The sequence below is a fragment of the Stomoxys calcitrans genome, chromosome 2, assembly GCF_963082655.1.
Source record: "Stomoxys calcitrans chromosome 2, idStoCalc2.1, whole genome shotgun sequence".
NCBI lineage: Eukaryota > Metazoa > Arthropoda > Insecta > Diptera > Muscidae > Stomoxys > Stomoxys calcitrans.
In genome coordinates this window covers 69,271,180-69,291,019 of record NC_081553.1, presented here as the reverse complement: position 1 = coordinate 69,291,019, position 19,840 = coordinate 69,271,180, and the positions used below count along the sequence as shown (strand labels likewise).

The 19,840-nt window shown below is 37.7% G+C and overlaps 1 protein-coding gene across 2 annotated transcripts; it reads right to left on the bottom strand.

Annotated features, from left to right (window-relative positions):
* Positions 1 to 1,013: 1,013 nt before the first annotated feature.
* LOC106089929 (uncharacterized) lies at positions 1,014 to 15,172 on the bottom strand. Of its 2 annotated transcripts, none has more exons than XM_059362036.1 (4): positions 15,075 to 15,172; positions 14,527 to 14,585; positions 1,440 to 1,837; positions 1,014 to 1,372 (listed from the first exon to the last, which is right to left on the bottom strand). In XM_059362036.1, exons 1-4 carry the CDS (start codon positions 15,075 to 15,077, stop codon positions 1,131 to 1,133), a joined length of 702 nt encoding a protein of 233 aa, XP_059218019.1. In that variant the 5' UTR covers positions 15,078 to 15,172; the 3' UTR covers positions 1,014 to 1,130. The 2 variants fall into 2 exon arrangements, with proteins under 2 accessions (XP_059218019.1, XP_013111375.1); XM_013255921.2 differs by lacking the exon at positions 15,075 to 15,172 and adding an exon at positions 14,861 to 15,059.
* Positions 15,173 to 19,840: the final 4,668 nt, after the last annotated feature.

Here is a 19,840-nt window from a genome sequence, read left to right as displayed (position 1 = left end):
GGGTAATATGTCATAAGTATTTTCATTTGGGTAATATGTCATAAGTAATATCGTCCAAAAGTGTCCAAAAACAACTAACATCGGCCTTGTTTGGGCGATATGACATTTGTCGTTTTTGGGCGAAAATGATTTGAGCAAAAAAGTTATGGGTAAAATTACGCTACGCCAGTATATCCACCAATAGAAAAAATAAAACATGACAATTCCTTATCTAGTTTTCGAGATGTTAAATTTGAAATCGGACCAAATACCTAATTTTTTTTTTACGAAAATAGATCAACTTTGAACTGTCATATCTTCTGAACTAAAAATCCAACATTTCTATGGGTCGAATTTTTGAAATCGAAAGTTTTGCATAAAATAGAGTCTTTAAAAATTCCGTAAGCGCTTATTAATATTTTGGTTTTTGCCATCTGTTTCCTCCGTCCGAGCAGTTGTGAGTCTGTCAAAATTACTATAGCTGTCGAACAAAAAAAGATATCCACTTGAAATTTTGGACAGAGACTTCCTATTGATGTAGGTCGTTGGGGATTGCAAATGGGCCATATCGGTTCAGATTAGGGTATAGCTCCCACATAAACCGAACTCCTGATTTGACTTCTTCAGCCCTTGGAAGCCGCAATTGTTATCCGATTAGGTTGAAGCTCGAAGCACGAAGGTTCTGTTATGACTTCCTGCCATATATAACCAGATATTGCTCCCGTATAAACCGATCTCCCGATTAGCCTTCTACAGCTTCTAAAAACTTCAATTTGTACCCGATTTTCAGATATTTGGTATGTAAAATACACATGTGTCTTTAGTTGAGATCATTTGTGAAAACTTTTGCAGAATCCTTGATGGTGGGTTCTCAAGATTCGGCTCGGCCGAACTTTACTATATTCAGCCTAAGCGAAAGGTTCTGAAGAAAATATTACAGATGTTTAAAAAGCAATGGAATCAGGAATCCTTAAACATTTTTGACTTCAACTAGTTCTTTATATTTGTTTAAGAAAATTTACAAAATGCAAGCGTTAGTTTAATAATATTTGAGTATATTTGATATTTTCCAAGCTTTTTAAAATCATTTAAAAAGAATCGGCTTTGCTTTAATTTCAAAATATTACAAAAAAATATTAAAAAAAGAAAATCTATTGACCAAATCGAACATCAATGTCATAAAGTAAGCCATCAGCATTAGTCGTTGATGGTGGAATAGTGGGTGGGGCTGCTGATGTTGGAGCTGCAGTGGTAGTGGTTGACAATGTTGTAAATGGCAAAGCTGGCTGCTTTGTGGTAGAACTAACAACAACATCTGGATTGTTTGTGCCTCCCCAGGGATTTATAAAATCTTCATCTGTAACAGGAGGTGGAGGAAATCGTGGTGGCATGACTAAAATGTAAATATAGATTTTATTGTAGTTATGTAGTTTTTGAAAAAAAGAAGAAAAAAATCTTACTTGGTTTATTATGGCCTGGTGGCACTCCTCCATGTCCTGGCGGTACACCTCCATGGCCTGGTGGTACACCTCCATGGCCTGGTGGCACTCCTCCATGGCCTGGTGGCAAGCCCCCATGGCCCGGAGGTCCCCCTCCATGTCCCTTATTTTTCGCATGACCAGGTGGTCCTTTTTTTTGTCTTGCATGTGGCGGTGGTCCATGACCATGACCATGCCAATGATCATCATAGTCATCATATTCATGACTATCGGAATCTGAAGAATCATCATCATAATAATGATGATGGCCATAATGTTTTTGACGTTTATGTGCTGGATATGAATCATATTCAAAATATGGCCAAAAATTGGAATAACTTTTGGATTCCTCAGCTTCTAAATCATATGCCGGGTTGACACTGGAAAACAAAGGAGGAAAATACAAGTTACATTTATATAATAATTAAATATTTTTTTTTAAATTCCTCTACTTTTAGAATAAGAAAAGCCATGTTTTTAATCATGGCTTTCCTTTATATGGTTAATACCAGGGATTCTGAGCGTAGTGGTGCGGTTTCTTATCTCAAAATCCACTTCGCTCCGACAAAATCAAAATCTTACAAAAAATTATATTTTGGTTTACGAACTTGTTATTTTGGCGATTTAAAACAAACATCTGAAATTATCACATATACATGAGAATATTAATGAACAGATTTGTACCAATTTTAAAAAGTGTCGTTCTAAAGTCAAAACACACAAAAAGGCGTTAAGTTCAGCCGGGCCGAACTTTGGATACCCACCACCTCGAGTCTATATGTAAACCACCTTTCATCAAAATCCGGTGAAAATTGCATACCTTATGTCCCATAGCAGTTATATCGAAATATGTTCCGATTTCGACCAAATACTAATAAGTACAGTAGCTATGTCTAAAAATAGACCGATCTGAACCATATACGACACGGATGTCGAAAAGCCTAACATAAGTCACTGTGTCAAATTTCAGTGAAATCGGATTATAAATGAGCCTTTTATGGGGCCAAGACTTTAAATCGAGATATCGATCTACATGGCAGCTATATCCAAATCTGGCTGCAGAAAAATGTCGAAGAGTCTAACTTAACTCACTGTCTTAAATTTTAGCGACATCGAACAATAAATGCGCCTTTTATGGGCCCAAAACCTAAAACCGAGAGATCGGTGTATATGGCAGCTATATCCAAATCTGGACCGATCTGTACCAAATTGCAGAAGTATGTCCAGGGGCTTAACTTAACTCAATTTCCCAAATTTTGGCGACATCGGACAATAAATGCGCCTTTTATGGGCCCAAAATCGGTCTATATGGCCGATATATCCAAATCTAAACCGATCTGAGCCAAATTAAATAAAAAAGTCGAAGGGCCTAAGACAACTCAATGTCCCAAATTTCAGCAAAATCGGATAATAAATGTGACTTTTATGGGCCTAAGACCCTAAATCGGAGGATCGGTCTGTATGGCAGCTATATCCAAATCTGGACCGATCTGGGCCAAATTGACAAAGGATGTCGAAGGGCCTAACACAACTCACTTTCCCGAATTTCAACAAAATCGAAAATGTTGCAAACGGAATGACAAAATAAATATACCCCCATCCTTCGGTGGTGGGTATAAAAAAACAAGCTGAGTGCGGTAGGACCGAATTGTATATACCATCCACCATTGATTGCAATTGTCTAGTTCTTTTTATAGGCAGAAACTAAAACGGATCAAGCAACAAATTCCATGTATTTTTATGCCCACCACCATAGGAAAGAAGGTATATTATTTAAGTGATGCCGATAAATTCTAAGATAATTTAACGATGTTTATGTGTCTGTCCGTCTGTTGTGATCATGCTACAACCCTCAAAAAATGAGATATTGAGCTAAATTTTGGCACAGATTCGTATTTTGTCCATACGCAGTTTAAGTTCTTGAACGAGCAAAATCGGATCATATTAAGATAGAGCTGCCATATATACCAATCTCCCGGTTTAGGGTTTTAAGCCCATAAAAGCCGCATTTATTATCCGATTTCGATGAAATTTTAAACCGCTTTTAGTGCTAAGGCCCCCGAATTTCGAACTGAAAATGGTCCATATCGGGTCATAATTAAATATAGCTGCCATATTGACCGACCTACCGATTAAGGGTATTAAGCCCATAAAAGGCCGTATTTTCCTATTTGTCTGAAATTTAGAGCAGTGAGTTGGACTAGATTTATCTTTATCCGAACCAAGTTTGGTATAAATTTGAAACATGGAGTTGCACTAGGTCACCCGATAACCGAAGCGCATATGGTCTATATCAGGCCATATTTGGATATAGCTGTCATATGGACCGATCTGCGGATCTGGAATCTTAAGCCATAAAATCCTCATTTTTTACCTGATTTCCTTGATCTTTTAAACTGTGATTTATATAAACTTCTCGGTACCTGAACCGAATATGATCCAAATCGGCCCATGGACATTAATATAGATATAGTAGGTTAATAATAAAATATGATAATAAATGTACCCATGATGTCGGGTATCCAAAGTTCGACACGGTTGAACTTAATGTGTAATTACATGTTTTTTTACCCTACAACACTACTGTGGTACAGGGTATTTTAACTTAATGCATTTGTTTGTAACACCCAAAGGGAAGAGAGATAGACCCAATGATAAGTATACCGTTCGACTCAGAATCACTTTCTCATTCGATTTAGCTATGTCCGTCTGTCCATGTCAAATTTGTGTACAAACTATAGGTGGGAAATTTTCATCGTCTTCAAATTTGGCACATGCATTTTTTTATGGGCGTAGAGACGAAGCCTATTGAAATTGGAAAAAATCTTTTCAGATTTGGATATAGCTCCCATATATATGTTCGTCCGATTTGCAATAATACTGCAATAAAATGGTCATTTGTTAACCGATTCTCTTGAAATTTGGTATAAAGGATTTTCCCGCGACTCTAAACATTACTGGTGAATTTCATAGAAATCGGTTCAGACTTGGATATAGCTCCCCTATATATGTTCTTCCAATTTGCAATAATAATGCAATAAAATGGTCTTTTGTAAACCGATTTTCTTGAAATTTGGTAGGAAGGATTTTCCCACAACTCTCGACATTTCTGGTGAATTTCATAAAAATCGGTCTAGATTTAGATATAGCTCTCATATATATATATATATAGGGCGGATGGTAGAGGTAGAATTTTGAAATTTGAATTTAAAGACATCTGTTGAAAAGAATGGAAAAATAGTACTGGTGGTGGGATAAAACGTACGTTTAATACCGTAATAGGTACCATTCGGTACTTTCTTTACAGATAGAGCTTAAGGTCTGAAATTTGGCATGTATGTACAACTAAGAAATATATGATGGGTGACTTAAGGTTCTATTAAAAATGCGTACATTTTGGTACCATTTGGTACTTTCTGTTCAGATGGAGCTAAAGGTCTAAAATACATGTACTATGATGGGTGACTAAATAATCTATTCACAACTCATACAAAATGTACCATTCGGTACTTTCTTTACCGATGCAGCTAGAGGTCTGAAATTTGGCATGTAGGTACAAGAAGGAAATGTATAACAGGTGACTAAATGATTCATTCACAATTCGTACATTTTGAAACCAAAAAGTGCAACATAGAACGAAATAGCTTATATTCTCCTACAGCAAACCGAGAACTGCTAAAATTAAGCAATGTGACAAACATTATCGAAGTCTTGACAAAGATACCACATGTGGAAGAAAACGTACATAAACGTAACGTAATTGGTACCTTGAAAGAATATATTTTTAAGTTAGAAAAGATTTTATTTACAATTCATTTGCAAATATAAATCGGTACAGTTTTTTATGGAAATCTAATTTGACATAACATCTATGTTATGTGTCAGACTGGTCTCTCATAAGCATATGTAGGGCATACCCCTATAAAATGATAGAAATAGAGCAATTACTGTTTGTATTGTAAAGCCAGAGACCTGTTCTCATTCAAGACCTTTTCACGTCCCATAAGGTCGCATAAAATACTATCGTGCATTAACACTTGATCCCGACCTCTAAGACTAAAATCAAAGTCAATGCTTAGTTCAGCACCTAACCAGCTCTTTGTCCAGTAAACCCCGGTATCTATAGGCTCCTCAGCCTGCAGTCGGGGTAATCTATCACGAGGCATTGCAAGTACCTTGCTAATATAATTAAAGTGCAGCCTGAGGGTCTCCAAAAACATACTTGTTAGCCCCACACCTGAGCGCCATAAAACAATATAGACTTGGCAGCGGTATTAAATATCTTCATCTTATTCGATATGCAAATTCTTCCGTTGTGGATGTAGCGTAGCTATGTAGAATAAAAAGCCATTTTTGCAGATTGTAGCTTATTAGAAAGATGCTTAATAAAGGAAAGGTTATATGTAAGATTCATATCGAGATATTTGTACTCATTTACGACCTTTATGGGCTCAGTGCCGTAATACCAAGACAGACTGCTTATGATCCTGGGTACCATTCTGAAAACAGCAATCATAGATTTGGTAAGGTTTAAGCTTAGCAAAGAGTGTATAGCATCAATCATCGACTGAAGTTTCGTCGGTGAGTCCGAAAGCAGGACAATATCGTCTGCATATATAAGCACCCTAATCTCGACCTCCTCCAATATTGGGCTCAGTAGACAGCTTTGGCGGACTCACTGATAACCCTTAAAAGGTGTAGATAGGTTGAACCATGAAACAATATATTGGGCAACTATACGATATTTTTTATTCGTATGTTTAGTACTCAAACGTTCAAAATGGTTCATTCTTTACGAATTTAGCTGAAGTACTCCAAATTAGGATACGGTTAAAAATTTGCAGAAAATATTGAGCGGTTAGAATACTTGTTTTTAATTCGTACATTTCTTTACAAAAGGGCACAGATTTCTGAAATTTTACTTCACAATCTTAGAAAATGAGCGACTATCTACATTTTTAGAAGTCCTACAGTAAAAAGAGGGTATCAAAATCGGGGGTAGTGAAGCGGATGTGCAGCGGAACGTGCAGCGTGACGAAAACAAACTCCCTGAGCGGAGCGGAAAACTTTTTGACGGAGCTGAGCGAAAAAAAGGTACCCGCTCTGGATTCCTGGTTTATACCAACGCTTGCATATGTTGTATATCAATGTATACCAATGTTGTACAGATTTTTTTCCCCATATGCAGGTTCAGTTCTAAGATGGGCTATATCGGTCTATATCTTCATATTAGCTGCCACATAGGCCGATCTCTCGATGGAATTCTTTAGCTCTTAAAATGCTTCTTTAGCTTTTTAAAGCTACACTCGACCATATTGAGATATATCAACAATAAAGACGGATCGTCCAGTATTTTTTATCCGATTACTCTATATTTTTGACCTTTGTGCCGAATATGCATCCAGAAAAATAAGTTTGCAAACGCTTTCTGTTGATTTTAAATCAAACATGATCGCCCTGACGATGCGAGGGTTGCCTTTTATATTTCGGGATTGGACAACCCTTGTTTTGCAATCTACCAACTAAAGGCTATATCATAAAGCTTAACATTTTTGAGGTTATACGAACTCAGAACGTTTTGACATACGAGCGCTATTTGTGTTGTTTACCCAATGGAACTAAATCGTGAACATTTTCGTGTTATAATTTTTCACACCATTAGAAGTGGATTAACTCAACAGCAGTGCATCTATGAACTTAATTCAATTTTTGGCGATGAAGCTCCATCAAGGACCAGTGTTTATCGCAGGTATGGTGAATTCAATCATAGTGGTAGTTCACTCCAAGACGAATTTCGTTAAGGTCGTCCAAAATCAGTTGTTGTTCCAAAAACCATTGATGCAGTGCGCCAATTGTTATTGCAAGATCGTTATGTGACCTATCGGGAGATTGACACAACCTTAGGCATTAGTGGGACCAGCATACGTTCATTATTGCATGAACATTTGACCGTCAAAAAATTTGTTTGCGTTGGATCAAGGCTCGTGTTGATTGGTCGAAAGAAATGCTCCAAAAATACGATCGCAGTGCTTCGAAATACATTTATGACATCGTGACAGGTGATCGTGGATTTACTCGTATGAGCCTGAAAGTAGACAGGAGTCGACTCCATCCATGGGTGTTTGAAGATGAGCCAAATGCAACAAAAGTTTCTCGCGCATGAATATTTTGAAAAACAATAAAACGATTTTTGGTGATTAATATTTTTTTTGTTCTTTAATCCCGAAATATAAAAGGCAACCCTCGTAGTAAACGCATTTCCTATACGTCAACATACATTTTTGGCAATTTAAGGGGTAAAAGATTTTGGTTAAAAGCATAAATTTGTCTGCTGTTATTTGAAATCATCAAAAAAATTATTACAATTGTACAATATTTCTTAAAATTGTATAAAAAAAACTTTTAAAAATAAAGCATAAGATATAAGAAAGTTTTTAACTTTTTTTTTTTAAAACTTAAGGCTAAAAAAAATTATTACAATTGTACAATATTTCTTAAAATTGTATAAAAAACTTAAAAATAAAGCATAAGATATAAGAAAGTTTTTAATTTTTTTTTTAAATCTTAAGGCTACAATCGAAAGTGTATCATCTGAAAACAGCAGAAATTGAGTACCAGTGTCCCATTTTCAGCAAACTTGTTGTTGTTTCAGCAAACTTTTTTTGCGGTTTTTACTAAAAAATGTCTGTGAGTGTGGTCCTGTTCATTTTTATAAATTTTGCGAGATTTTTTAAACTGACCTCGTGCCTCGTGCAAGATGCTTTGGTCATATTTCCTTTACAATAAACATATATTATTTTCCTAATGTGGTGGCGCTTGTGACACTTAAAAAACAACTTAACTATAATTTTTTATTTTTTTGGATAAATTCTTTGTGTTAGTGCTAATGCCAATTTGACATTAAAACGCTTCGGGGTTGTCCTGAAATGGCCCACCTGACAAAGTTGGTTGTGCGTATAGTTTTTGTTTGTTTGTCAATGCTTATTGTGTATGGCAGTGTTCTGTCGTTCAATGATTTCAAAAATAGATTATTCGAACATTTGAACCGTCAATCACTAAACAATGTTTCACTTTTGTACTACTTCGGAATGTACTTTGACATGTCCATGGACGCACTTTTAAGAAGACCAGAAAAAAATTGTTGTCTATATATCACAAATTTGAATACAACAAGTAAAACCGTCATTACGTAGATGATGATTTTCGGAAATATTTTTTGTCGATATTAGAATAGGGAGTTTTTTTATGATGGCGATTTTAAAACCAATACCTACGTGATCCATATTCAGCATGCATATTCTATGGAGTGTTCGAAAAACCAAAAGTTTTTTTTTGAAACTCATACCCTCGGGGTGCACCAGAGAAACTTATTTATTTGAAAGTTAAAAAAAAAACAAATATACTTCAGTTATTGTTATACCCACCACCGAAGGATGGGGGTATATTCATTTTGTCATTCCGTTTGCAACACATCGAAATATCCATTTCCGACCCTATAAAGTATATATATTCTTGATCAGCGTAAAAATCTAAGACGATCTAGCCATGTCCGTCCGTCTCTGCGTCTGTCTGTTGAAATCACGCTACAGTCTTTAAAAATTGAGATATTGAGCTGAAATTTTGCACAGATTCTTTTTTTGTCCATAAGCAGGTTAAGTTCGAAGATGGGCTATATCGGACTATATCTTGATATAGCCCCCATATAGACCGATCCGCCGATTTAGGGTCTTAGGCCTATAAAAGCCACATTTATTATCCGATTTTGTTGAAATAACACAGTAAGTTGTGTTAGGCCCTTCGACATCCTTTGTCAATTTGGCTCAGATCGGTCCAGATTTGGATATAGCTGCCATATAGACCGATCCTCCGATTTAGGGTCTAAGGCCCATAAAAGCCACATTTATGGTCCGATTTCGCTGAAATTTGGGACAGTGAGTTGTCTTAGGCCTTTTGATATGTTTCTTTAATTTGGTCCAGATCGGTTCACATTTGGATATAGCTGCTATATAGACCGATCCTCCGGTTTAGGGTCTTAGGCCCACAAAAGCCACATTTATTATCCGATTTTGATGAAATTCGGGGCAGTGAATTGTGTAAGGCCCATCGACATCCTTCGTTAATTTGGCTCAGATCGGTCCAGATTTGGATATAGCTGCCATATAGATCGATCCTCCGATTTATGGTGTAAGGCCCATAATAGCCACATTCATTATCCGATTTTGCTGAAATTTGGGACAGTGAGATGTGTTAGGCCCTTTGATATATTTCTTCAATTTGGTCCAGATCGGTTCAAGTTTGGATATAGCTGCCATATAGACCGATTTCTTGATTTATGGTTTTGGGCCCATAAAATGCTCATTTATTGCCCGATGTCCCCGAAATTTGGAACAGTGAGTTAAGTTAAGCCCCTTGACATACTTCTGCAATATCGCACAGATCGGTCCAGATTTGGATATAACTGCCATATAGACCGATATCTAGGTTTTAGGTTTTGGGGCCATAAAAGACGCATTTATTGTCCGATGTCGCTGAAATTTGACAGTGAGTTTTGTTAGGCTCTTCGACGTCCTTCTTCAATTTTGCCCAGATGGGTCCATATTTGGATATAGGTGCCATATAGACCGATCTCTGTATTTAAGGTTTAGGGCCCATAAAAGAGCCGAAATTTGGGACAGTGCTTAGTGTTAGGCTCTTCGACATGTTTATGCAACTTGGCCCAAATCGGTCCAGATTTGGATATAGCTGCCATGTAGACCGATATCTCGATTTAAAGTCTTGGCCCCATAAAAGGCGCATTTATAATCCGATTTCACTGAAATTTGACACAGTGACTTATGATCGGCTTTTCGACATCCGTGTCGTATATAGTTCAGATCGGTATGAGGTATATGAGTATAAGGTATGAAATTTTCACCGAATTTTGATGAAAGGTGGTTTACATATATACCTAAAGTTCGGCCCGGCCGAACTTAACGCCTTTTTACAGTATCCCAATTTTATTTTTCATGTAGTCTTGAAAATGATTCGGATAAATGGCGACCCGCAATGGGGGTCTCTGATATACACTGATTAACTAGATTTTTGAAATTCATTGTTGTTGTTATTGTAACCACATTTTCACGTGGAGGTGGCGATCCTTGTCAAGCTTCTATAGGTGAGCAAGCTCGTTCCGGTCCAAAGGACCGATCGCAATGGGAACATGGTGGCCATTGGTTATTTAATGGCGCCAATAACTCGCCTTGTCATATCGAGCATTATAGGCATTCAGTATTTGTGGGAAAGAGCCGGTAACACCCGACCTCTTACTGAGACTCTCCACTCGATACCGCTCATTGTGCACGACTGCCGTTGCAACTACTCCGTATGGAGCATTCCACTATCCGCAACCTGTGAACGCACCCGGTAGCTCGCAGCTAAGCTTCTCGTAACAGCAATGAACACCACATAGATTCGAACTCAATGTTCCAGCTTGTGTGGTGCTCGCAGCTATCCAACCCCGGAAATTCGTGTCCACTCTTTGCAGCATATCAATCGGTATGTTGACAGTGGCATCACGAATTTTGTTCTTGAGGTGTGCTATGGTCCGCGGTCGATCGACATAAACCAGGGATTTCAAATAACGCAGCCGGCAATGTGAAAGTAAGCCTAGTCACTGGAAAAAACTACCGCGTCCTCAGGGAAGTTATGAATCAGCATTTCACATGAATTTTGACGGACAACAAAATCGCGTTCAGTTAATTCTTCCACAACAGCCAATTTTTAGGGATACAATTTAAGGTCTTGATGGAGAATTCGTCGAACAGTGGTGTCAGAAATGGAGGCCACAGTGGCGCAAAGGTTAGCATATCCCCCTATTCAAATCTCGGGACGATCATTAGAAAATTGTTCAGCAATGGCTATCCTCTTACTAATGGCTACATTTGTGAGGTATACTGCCATGTTAAAACTTTTCTTTCAAGTGGTGTCACTGTCCCAAATTTTAACGAGATCGGACAATAAATGAGCCAAGACCTTAAATCGGCAGATCGGTATATATCGCAGCTATTATTAAATCGGGACCGATCAGGACCAAATTGAAAAAAGATGTCGAAGGCCCTAATACAACTCACTGTCCTAAATTTCGGCGAAATCGGACAATAAATGCGCCTTTTATGGGCCTAAGACTTTAAATCGAGAAATCGGTGTATATGGGAGTTATATCCAAATCTTGGCCGATCTGGGCCAAACTGAAGAAGATAGTGGAAAGGCCTAACACAACTTACTGTCCTAAATTTCATGGGCCTAAGACTTTAAATCGAAAGATCGGTGTATATGGGAGCTATATCCAAATCTGGACCGATCTGAGCCAAATTGAAGAAGGATGTCGAGTGGTCTGACACAACTCACTGCTACAAATTTCAGCATAATCGGACAATAAATGTTGCTTTTGTGGGCCTAAGACCTTAAATCGGCAGATCGGTCTATATGGGGGCTATATCAAGATATAGCCCAATATAGTCCATCTTCGAACTTAACCTGCATGCCTGCCTACACATGGACATAAAAAGAATCTTGGAAAGTTTCAGCTGAATATGTTTATTTTTAAATACTGTAGCGTGATTTCAATAAACCGACGGACATGGCTAGATGGTTTTAGATTTTTACGACGATCAAGAATATATATACTTTAAAGAGTCGGAAATGGATATATTGATTGCAAACGGAATGACAAAATTAAATTACCCCCATCTTTCGGTGAAATGTTGAGCCCGAAAATCTTAAATGGAAAATTCACCCAACTTTAGGCCGTGGTAAGTATGCCCTAAATCGGTGTTTAACCTATGTTAGCTGCCATATAAACCTATCTCCCGATTTGACATCTTGAACCCCAAAACCGCAATTGGTCTCCGATTTGGGAGAAATTTTGCACGTAGTATTTCATTATAACTTCCAAAATATATGATTAGTATTCATTTGTTATGATATCCAAGAACCATCCAAGTATGGTTGATATCGCAATAAACATTCCACCAAAGAACAAGAGCAAATTTCTCATAAATTAATGAGTTCTGCCCAATTCAAGTCTAAGCTCAATGATAATTGACGTCCTTTTTATAGTCGAGTGTAATCAGCAAGTCGCAGTGCGACACAGTAGCGCAGAGGTCAGCTTGTCCGCCTATGACGACGAACACCTGAATTCGATTCCTGGCGAAAACATCAAACAAAACTTTCTGCGGTGGTTATCCCCTTCTAATGCTAGCGACATTTGTCAGGTACTATGCCTTGCATAGAAGTCATATAAAACCCTCTCCACAATGAGTTGTCGTACTTCGTTCGGACTCTACTTATCTATATATTGGGTTGCCCAAAAAGAAATTGCGGATTTGTAAAAAAGTATATTTGATTAAAGTTCATTCTAAGTTTTATTAAAAATGCATTTACTTTCTTTTAAAAAATCCGCAATTACTTTTTGGGCAACCCAATATATAAAAATGAATTTGTGTTTGTTTGTTTGTGTATGTTTGTGTGTTCCTTATAGACTCAAAAACGGTTGAACCGATTTTCTTGAAATTTTCACAGATGGTGCATTATGACCCCATGGTGAAAATAGGGTACTACATTTTTTGATATCTGAAGGGGGGGCGGACCCTCCCCCTTACCCTAATTTTCAGAAACGCCAGATCTCCGAGATGGGTGGTGCGATTTAAGCGAAATTTTGTGTGCTCTCATACAGTACCCTAAAAATAAAAATTTGGTATCCAAATTTCGGATGGGGTACCTAGGAGGGCTGCACCACCCTAAAACCAACCAAACATATATTTAGAACAATCACGACAATATGGGACTCAAATGAAAGGTATTTAGGTTAAGAAAACGTATCTGATATCCAATTGGCGGACCAAGTGCTAGATGGACCAACCCACGCCCCAAAACACCCCTAAATCGGACATATTTGCCGACCATGGCAATATGGGACTCAAATGAAAAGGTATTTGCCAGTATAATACGAATCTGATATCCAAATGTGGGACCACTCCTTTCCCAAAACACCCCCCAAACAGGATTTATTTACTGACCATGGGAATATGGGGCTTAAATAAAAGGTATTTGAATGTAGAATACGAATCTGATATCCAAATATGGGACCAAGTGTTTGGGGGGCCGCCTCTCACCGAAAACACCCCCCAAAGGGGACAAATTTACGACCATAGCAATATGGGGCTCAAATGAAAGGTCTTTGGGAGTAAAGCACGAATTTGATATCAATATTCGGGAAAAGTGTCTATGGGGCGACGAATTTGATAACCTATTTTGGGGCCATGTGTTTGGGGGACGCCTCATCCTGTAAACTCATCTTAAGCCAATGGCAATATGGGGTTAAAAAAAAATGGTATTTGAGAGAAGAGCACGATGCTGATTTTTTTTTCAGGGCCAAGTATCTGGGGGACCACCTCTCCCCCGAAAACACCACTAAATCAGACATCATGAGAATATCGGGCTGAAATTAAGTATTTTAAGAATGGAGAACACCTTACATCAAAACTTAAATTCGTAGACCAATAAAGATCATGTGGGATTCAGATAAAGGCACTTATATTGTTAAACTGTTAGTCAAGCGATATACTATTTTCGTAGCATGGTATTTCACTAAAAGATCTTTAATTGTCGGAAATAAATAATCCAAGGGAACTTTTGTTCCATATAAAGTAAAAGAAGGCACAGCACAGCGGGCCCGGGCCAGCTAGTAAGCTTGAAAAACTTGAATCGGACAGCACTCATTGATATGTGAGAAGTTTGCCCCTGGAATGTTCATGGGCAAATTCACATTTGCATCACCGAGTTTAGAGATGGGCCCTTTATAAGTCTTTATGGAACAAAAAAAAAAAACACTTATATTTTTGCTTTTATATTTAAGACAGTTTTCATTTGGGCTTTTATTTCCGCAATTTGATTTTCACTCTTTTAATCAGATTTTCCAATTCCTTTCACATATAGTTTTTTTTTTACGAATGGTAATGATTCATAATAACAATACATTTTAACCTCACTGATCAAAAATAACAACCTCAGTGGCATATCATTAACTTACTTGTATTCAAATAAAGATTTCCCAGAAACCAACAATGGAATGGCTAATATACACAAAAACTAAAACGAAAGCAAATAAAACACAATCTTATTATAAATAATTAAAACAAATGTAAGGCAGCAATAGGCGTCACTGAGTATGCCAAATAAAAAAGTTGGTAGTGTTGGTAGTGCCCAAGATCTTGAAACAAGTTTATTCGCAATTTTATGCATGTGATCTTTGTTTATGTTGTTGTTGCTTGTTTTTAGGAAAACTATTTTTAGCATGTTTGTGTCTTAAGTCTTTTGTTTTGCTCAAGGATTTTTTCCATTAAACTTGTCGTGCATCTTATTACCGTTATGGATTTTTTAAACATTGTTATTTTGTTTTCGTATGTAAGAATTTCATTTATTTTTTTCTTTTTGGAATGCGTTTTTCTTTTTTAATGTAGCCCATAAAACCACGAAAATAATTTCTATATGTTTTTCGGCTTGTTTTATTTCTCTTTTTGAAACTGAAGTTAATATTTCTTTGCGTTCGCTCCCGTTTATTGCATTTTGTCGACTAACCATTTTTTCATTATTTTTAGGTTTTAACTAAAAATCTCATTTCATGTATTTCATCTCAACCTGTAAGTGACGGGTTTTTATGCCTTTGTTTTTTTATGTTTTGTTGTTGTTACTGCTGCCGTTTTTTTTTCTGCCTTTTTTGTAGCTTGTTTTTCTTTGTTAAAACGTTTACCCACCCGGCGTGTGTCTGTATATGAACGAAATGAATGAACTTGAATTGAAATAAAGATGAGTCGCAGCTACAAGATTTCATATGCACATTGCTACTTTATTAAATATTAATTTATTTGTACATATTCTCTAGAGAACACCCTATAGATGATTCACAATGGTGGAATTACATGGACAACTTTATGTGTTTTGTGGTTAATGTCATACGAATGTTGATACCCACTACCATTGGATGAATGGGGGGTATACTAATCTAGTCATCCCGTTCGTAACACCTCGGAATATTGATCTGCTATCCTATAAAGTATATATGTTCTTGATCGTATTGGCATTCCAAGTCGATCTAGACATATTCGTCTTTCCGTCCGTTTGTCGAAATCACAATTGCTGTCGAACGAACGAAGATTGAAATTTTGCACAGATACTTCTTACTTATCTCTTGGGGTCCGATCTGTGTGGTGTTCATTGCTGTCACGAGTAGCTTAACTGCGAGCTACCGAAGCGTCTGAAGATTGCGGATAGTGGAATGCTCCATACGGAATAGCTGCAACGGCAGTCGCGGACAATCAGCCGTATCGAGCGGAGAGTCTCAGTGAGAGGCCGGGCGGCACCGGCTTTTGCACAAATACTGAATGCCTATGATGCTCGATATGACAAGGCGGATTATTGGCGCCTTTAAATAACCAATGGCCACCCTGTTCCAGGGATCGGAACGAACTTGGATCGGAACGAACTTGCACACCTACAGGAGCTTGACGAGGATCGCCACCTCCATATGAAAATGTGGCTACAACAACAACTAATCCCTTGGAGGTCACCGTGGCGCAGAGATTAACGTGTCCGCATATGACGCCGAACGCCTGAGTTCGAATCCTGACGAGGACATCGAAAAAAAATTTTTAGTGGTGTGAGGAACTATGCCATTTGAAAAAATCATATGGTAGTCATGTAAAAACATATCCCCAAAGACGTGTCTGCAATACGCTTCTCGAACTCGTCTATAAAAAAGAGGTCCCGGAATCGGACAGCACTCATTGATATGTGATCTTCCGATCTGAGATCTTAAGCCACTGGAAGCCGTAACTATTCTCCGCTTTGGCTGAATTTTGGCACTTGGTGTTCTGTTACGACATTCAACAACCGTGCCAAATACCATCCAATCGGTCTATAACCTGATATATCTCTCATAAAAATCGATTTCCCGATTTGACACCATGAACCCCTCGAAGTCACAGTTGTTATCCAAAATTAAATTTTGCACGCATTGTTTTCTTATGATTTCCACGTGGTGCATAAATCCCAAATCGATGTATGACGTGAGTTCGTGTTATATGTGAGTTATAACTCACATATAGAATATTTTTACTTGTTATACCCACCTCCGTTGGATAGGGGGTATATTTATTTAGTCACTCCGTTTGCAACACATCAAAGTATCAATTTCCGACCTTACAGAGTATCTAATTTCGGATCGTCGTAAAATTCTAAAACGATTTAACGATGTCCGTGTGTCTGTCCGTCTATCCGCCTGTCCTTCCGTCTGTTGTAATCACTCTACAGGCTTTAAAAATTGAGATATTGAGCTGAAATTTGGCACAGATACGTCTTTTTGATGCACGCTGGTTAAGTTTTTGAATGGGCCAAAAAGGACCATATTTGGATATAGCTGATATATAAACCGATCTGCCGATAAAGGGTCTAATGCCCATAAATGCTTTATTTTTCATCCCATTTCGCTGAAATTTGAAACAGTGAGTAGCTTAAGGCTTCCCGACATCTAACCCAAATATGGTTCAGATCGGACTATATTTAGATATAGCTGTCATATAGACCGATCTGCCGATAAAGGGTCTGAAGACCATTAAAGCTTTATTTCTTTTCCGATTTCACTGAAATTTGAAACAGTGGGTTATTTTAACCATCCCAACATCTGACTTAAATAAGGTTCACATTGGACTATATTTAGATATAGCTGCCATATGGACTGATCTCTCGATAAAGGGTCTGAAGCCTATAAAAGCTTTATTTCTTCAATACCAGGTTCGTACTTACTTAATTTGCCCTAAACAGTCTATATCCTCACTTCAAAATGACTTCAATTTAAACCCAATATTATTATGATTAAGTTATAGATCCGTTATGTAGTTATTTAAGGAGAGGTGGGCCCTCAGATGCCTTACTTTATATGGCTATTTCGGGTGTAAAGTAAACACCTGCATGGTACTATTCACGTGGTAAGTAAGCACCTGTTTGGGAGATTTAGACTCTACTGCCATATACCCTTCATTTGAGTCCCATATTGTTTCTTTCGTACTACATATCTACTTGCGGGATAAGAGAGCTCTCATGATCTTGTTTCATGTTTCAATGTTTATTTGCACTTTACTCATAAACCCCGTTTATTTGGGACCCAGATTGGCATAAACAGGCTGTATATTCCTTTCTGGAGGTTTGGCGGCCCTGGAGCTATTTAGCCCAAAATTTGGATATCAAATGCATGCACTGCTCTCAAATATCTTGTATTTAAACCCCATATTGTCATAATTACCGTCATGTTCGTAAATCCGTTTTGGGGGCTTAGCCGCTCTAAAACGTGAATCCACATTTAAATGAACCTAAAACCTTAAACCTTATCAATTGAATGGTGCCTTGTCATTATCGGGGTTTTAGAGACTGGGACTTGACATCTAACGCCATATTTCTATAGCAGATGCGTTACACCTTTCATTTGTTCAGCATATTGCCGAGATCGCTCCTTTCGTCGCATTATCCCTAACAACCCCAAAGCAGACATGTACTCTTTGAAGTTGTTTGGGGAAATGCGACCTCCCCCATAACCAGTTCTTGAACACAAAATCATTCTTTACAGCGAATATTTCAAGAAATTCATTTAACTCGAGTCTACATGGACATGAAAATAAAAACAAGTAAAAGCGTGCTAAGTTCGGCCGGGCCGAATCTTGGGAACCTACAACCATGAATTCTGCTAAGATATGGGAGCTATATTTGGGTATAGACGGACTTGGACCGTACTTGGCGCAGTAATTGAGAGTCATAATAGAACGCTATATGCAAAATTTCAGCCAAATCGGACAAAAATTGTAACTTCTATGGGCTCAACAAGTCAAATCGGGAGATCGGTTTATATGCGAGCTTTATATCTGCAAAATTATAAATACTCAGCTTTTGGGTATAAATGGGTAAATACCCGGGTATTAGCCCAATTTACTGGGTACATACCTTTTGGGTATATACCCATCGCCCATCTATATGCATATGCGATCCCCAACGACCTATATCAATAAAGAGTATGTGTCCAAAATTTTAAGTTGATATCTTTCTTCGTTCGACGGTTTTCGTAATTTACACAGACCGACGGGCATGGCTAGATCGACTTGAAATGTCAAGACGATCGAGAATATATATGTAGAGAGTGATTTTGTAAGAGGTATGGGAAAGTTTTTCAAAAAACACATAAAATTCAGAAAAATGCATGAACTCTTTATTTGAATCGATAGAACGGTCCACATAATTTAATGTTTAAAGATTATTTCATGCAAATGTTGAGCGTGACTGCACCTCAAATGGTCAATCCGTTTAGTCCAATTTTAACATACTCTTTCCAACACATCGTCCAGTATCTCATGAATAAATGCTCGTATGTTGTCTTCCAATTCGTCAATTGAAGCGGGCTTGTCTGTATATGTATATGAGCTAAAGCATAGCCCCACCCCCAAAATAGTCTAAAGGCGTTAAATCGCACGATCAAGGTAGCCAATTGACCCGTCCGGAAAGTGAAATAAAATGTTCACCGAACTCGCCTCTCAATAAGTCCATTGTTACGCGTGCTGTGGGCATGTGACACCGTCTTGTTCAAACAACATGTCATGCAAGTCAAGCTCTTGCATTTTTGGTAAAAAAAATAATTAGATATCAACCCACGGTAGTGCTCACCATTCACAGTTACGTTACGATTCGCATCATCTTTGAAGAAGTACGGTCCAATGATGCCACCAGCCCATAAAACGTCTTGACTTTCATGCTCAATGATAAGGGGTCTCTTTTTATAGCCGAGTCCGAACGGCGTGTCACAGTGCGTAACCTCTTTGGAGAGAAGTTTTACATGGCATAGTACCTCACAAATGTTGCCAGAATTAGGAGGGAAAACCACCTCTGAAATTTTTTTCTGATGGTCTCGCCAGGATTCGAACCCAGGCGTTCAGCGTCATAGGCGGACATGCTAACCTCTGCGTACGGTGGCCTCCGATGTAGGTATCCACAAACTTATTTATGTGGATGTAAAAAAAAACAAAATGTTGGTGCAATTTTCTTAAAAAAAAATTAAATCCTGCGTTTAAAAATTATAATATTTTATTTAAAATGTTGACTTTATAAAGATATACATCGTAAGGTGTACTTATGTCGTTTAACCCTATTAATACTTGTTCCCATTTTTTTTTGTTTTTGGATTTTGGTCATTTGACAAAATTTACAAACAAACCAAAAAACTCATACCTAGGTGATAATTAATAATTTCTTAAACAAAAGAATAGAAGTTTTGTGGTTTTCATCACAGACTTCCACTGTTTGTGGCT

Bases quoted from the DNA above. Each gene is read 5' to 3' on its own strand.
- LOC106089929 (XM_013255921.2), bottom strand. From the start codon at position 14,881: ATGTTTAAAAAATCCATAACG. The intron at 1,838-14,526 runs GTAAGTTAATGA...TTTGTTTTCCAG, and splicing joins AAATCTTTATTTGAATACAA to TGTCAACCCGGCATATGATT. The intron at 1,373-1,439 runs GTAAGATTTTTT...TTTACATTTTAG, and splicing joins ACCAGGCCATAATAAACCAA to TCATGCCACCACGATTTCCT.